The sequence below is a fragment of the Glycine soja genome, chromosome 1 (assembly GCF_004193775.1).
Source record: "Glycine soja cultivar W05 chromosome 1, ASM419377v2, whole genome shotgun sequence".
Taxonomy (NCBI): Eukaryota; Viridiplantae; Streptophyta; class Magnoliopsida; order Fabales; family Fabaceae; genus Glycine; species Glycine soja.
The window spans coordinates 55,777,057-55,780,909 of record NC_041002.1 but is presented as its reverse complement, the minus strand read 5'-3'; the positions used below and the strand labels follow the sequence as shown (position 1 = coordinate 55,780,909).

The 3,853-nt window shown below is 35.8% G+C and overlaps 1 protein-coding gene across 1 annotated transcript; it reads right to left on the bottom strand.

Annotated features, from left to right (window-relative positions):
- Positions 1 to 2,043: 2,043 nt before the first annotated feature.
- LOC114425305 (ethylene-responsive transcription factor CRF2-like) lies at positions 2,044 to 3,449 on the bottom strand. Its single transcript, XM_028392185.1, has one exon. It carries the CDS (start codon positions 3,179 to 3,181, stop codon positions 2,285 to 2,287), a length of 897 nt encoding a protein of 298 aa, XP_028247986.1. The 5' UTR covers positions 3,182 to 3,449; the 3' UTR covers positions 2,044 to 2,284.
- Between the last annotated feature and the right edge of the window lie 404 nt (positions 3,450 to 3,853).

The following is a 3,853-nucleotide window of genomic DNA, read 5'->3' as shown; positions in this document are numbered from 1 at the left end:
TTTTTAGTATAAACTCAAGTTTGTGAAAATTTACAAAACAATGTGATTGGTTAAAAATGTTGAGCAGATACATAAAATCATTTTTTATAGGAACCCACCGATTATAGTTATTAATTCCTACTCTTTTGTACTTAATTTCATACTAATTTACCCACACTAAATAACATTAATAACGGTTAAATATAAACTATTTTTTATAATAAAAATATCTTTAAAAATATTTATATAACAGTTATTCTTGACTTAAAGATTAGGAATTGAATTTTTCTTATTTATGACTTGTAGATATGAAAAGGAGGGATTAAAAACAAAAACGATTCAAAAAATATTAAAAATATGAATAAGAAAGATTTTTTTTATATCAGACCAATTTCACTCTAACAACTATGAAAAAAGGGAGTCAAGCCAAGGAGAAAAGATATCTTGGAGACTCAAAATTCTATAATGAATATATCCTAAGCCTGAGTAACTATAGTAGATTTATATATCATTTTTTCATCTCTTCTCTTCTATGAGTTCGTAAATCCTTTTTCAAGTGTAAGACTCTTTATGATTATGAGGAGCTAAACCCTTAGTTACAGTTTGACAGACCTAAAAATTCAAAAAAAAAAAAAGTATTGTACACGTCTTATTTATCAATACAAAAAGGTATTTTCTTTTTTATTATTCTTTCTTATTTTAATTTCATGTATCATTCATCCTTACATTATCTTTACAGGTGCTCGATAGAGGGGAGTTTTGAATAGAAATATAAGAAAGGTCTTAGATACATCAATTGTAGAAATTAATCGCTTGACAGAGGATAATTTCTAATAAAACTAAAAGAAATGAATACCTTAATAAAATCATTGTTAGACATAAAGTGATTTCATTATGTCCATGCGTCAGGGCAAACATCTAGAATCATGCATTTTATCTATTGAGGCTTTGGAAAGACATTTGAAAGATATATAGATAAGATAGACTTGTCATCGTGAGATATTAGGGGCAAATATTCTAACAGATGTGGGTAGTAGAAAAAAAATTCAACAAATTGATAGAGAAAAATATAAAATAATACATCTTAGACAAACAAGACAGACTAGGTCCAACATTATCACATTCTTAATTTATCTTTGTCTTTGTCTTTTATTTTTCTTATCTTATTTTTTTTACCTTCTATTTTTTATCTTTATCATTTCTTAATTTAAATCTTTTATCTTATCTCCTATTTTTCTTTTGAATTCAACACTCCAACTTTCATGTAATTTAATACTTGTCACATTTAATACACTTACCAAGGAGTTACCAATCATTACTTAAATCAAAATGGTCAAATTTAAACTAGTCTCAAATGCCATTTTGAAATTACTTTTGTTTTAAACTTTTCATCACATGCAATGTAGGACTTGAACCAGTTACAAAATTGGATGGATGGACCGCACTTCCATTAGAAATAATTTTGTTTGATGCTTCCTGTTTAAGGACCTTCCTTAAAGGTTACAACTGAAAAAAAAAAAAAAAAAAACAGGCAAAACGGTAATTTTACTTTTTATGAATGTTGCCTGACCTGGTATAAAATATTGACTTGTTTGACATTGATGGAATTCCCGTAAAAAAAAATGAAAATCTAAATGTTAATTAGTATAAATATATAACATCATTTTGGTTTAATTACTACAAGTATAGATTTTATTTTTGAAGAAGGGATTTAAAATTAAACGCTTGCATCTTACAGTCGGGGCTCACGTGGGGACTATTAGTCCCCTAATAGAAACGCGTTAAAAAATTAATTGAATTAAATACTAAAACAATAACTTCTTTTTATTTACTGGAAACGAAATATTTCTACAACCGAAAATCATAAAATTAACCCTCAAGATGTGATTCTAGATAACGAAAATGATTTTTACCTTTTTCAACAAATATTATCCTGTAAGTATAATCCAGAAATCAAACCGGTCAGCATGCTAACACATTACTACTACCATAAAGTATTAATCTCAAACGTACTACTACGTACTAAAAAGGAATTAATATTAAAGTTTTAAAAATATTACAATATAATAGTTAAAAATAATTAATATAATAAAATGCAAAGCCTCAACCGTTCAAGGATTGAACACAATTACTACATCACTGTTACAACTCTTACAAAAACGACCAGAACCAAAAAAAACATCACACAATAAAAAAACGATTAGTGTTTACTATACTACTATTTAGTTCCCGCCGATACAAAATTTGCCGATTCTGGAGGCAACACAACGACCAGAAAACTGTGTTATAGAAAGAAGTGAAGAAATCAGAGAGCAAGGAGGGGATCCGAAACAAACAAATCGTCGATATCTTGGAAAAAGTCACGATTTCTGTTGAAACCAAAATCCTCACAAGCAGTGAGAAACTCACTAGACCAATCATCATCGTAGAACAACACACTCTCAGGCACCGGCGAAATACCTCGAAAGTCAAATTCTATTTCGCTCGGAACCGGAAATGGTGACTCAGCCTTGACCCTACTCATCGACACGGAGGAGTACTCATCGTCTTTTCCCCTTACGGACTCAGCTTCCTCGGACAAGGAACAACTGTGAAGCACGGAAGTGGGAGAAAACAGGTTATTGTTGTTGTCATTAGTTTCCTCACCGGAAGCGTAACCGTAACCGTTCGCCACCGGCGGAGGGTCTGTGTTGTGACACGTGGCAGGCGGTGTTATGAAATTGGTGAGCGCGTGGGGTCCACGCAGCCTAATGGCCGCGTTGTCGTACACCAAAGCAGCTTCCTCAGCAGTGTCGTAGGTACCCAACCATAAACGAACGCGTCGAGACGGGTCTCGTATCTCCGCCGCCCATTTTCCCCAAGGCCGCTGTCTCACTCCGCGGAATTTCTTGCCGTTGGACACGAGCCGAGTGTCTGAAGCTCTGCCTTTGGGCGTAGCGGTGCTTCTTCTTCGAATTCTCTTCCTCGAAGCGGCGCCGTCGTTCTCGCTGGCGCACGACGACTCGATAGAAATCTCGTTGACGAACTTTCTGTGTCGGTGGCGCGTGGAAGTATGCTGTTCTTCGTCGCTGGAGGAGTCTGTGGCCTCGGTGTCTGTGACGGTTATTCTGACGAGTCTGGGATAGGGGTGTTTGGGAGGGTCTTCTTCGGAGGGAATGAGTAGTTTGGAGTGGTGAGTGTACTTGGATGGTGGCGCAGTCATGTTGTTAGATTATTGGGGGTAGCATTGACGTTGAAAGGAGTAGTAGGGAAAACGGTGGAGTGAGGGAGTGGGTGAGAGAGGAAAAAGGGAAAAAGGATGAGAGAGAGATATTCCTTTGGGACACGGGGATGGAGAAGAGAATAAATAAAGCTAAGGTGAGTTTATGGATTGAATAGATGTGGTTGAGAAAGTTATTAAAGGAGTCGTAATTTCAAGGAAAGTTACGTTAAAAAGACATACTAGGAGTTAAGGGAGTGCAGAGTGAAGGAGGAGGGGACAGAAGGAACGAAAAAAGTGGAGCCACGTGACCCGACCCGACCCGACCCGACCCGACTCGATATCTGTAGCCTCAGCTCAGCCTGTGGGCCTAAACAAAAGCATCCAAATAAAGATAAATTTTCAAAAATAAAAACAGAGACTATCTTAACAGTGTCTTCTCCGGAAATGAAAAAAGAAATCACGACCTCAGCAAGTGCCTGTGTTTGGCGTACTTTTATATGTGTGGCTTTGAAATAGTAAACTAACGGAACCCTGATTGTTGCAGGAAAATCACAGCCAGTGCTGTACTACACAAAATTGAAAGGGTTGAAATAATGTAAACACGAGCTGAAAGGTAGGCTCAGAGATTGGCAAAGGTAAAGAGAGACTAGTACTCCACTCTGATGTGATTGA

Bases quoted from the DNA above. Each gene is read 5' to 3' on its own strand.
- LOC114425305 (XM_028392185.1), bottom strand. From the start codon at position 3,181: ATGACTGCGCCACCATCCAAGTACACTCACCACTCCAAACTACTCATT.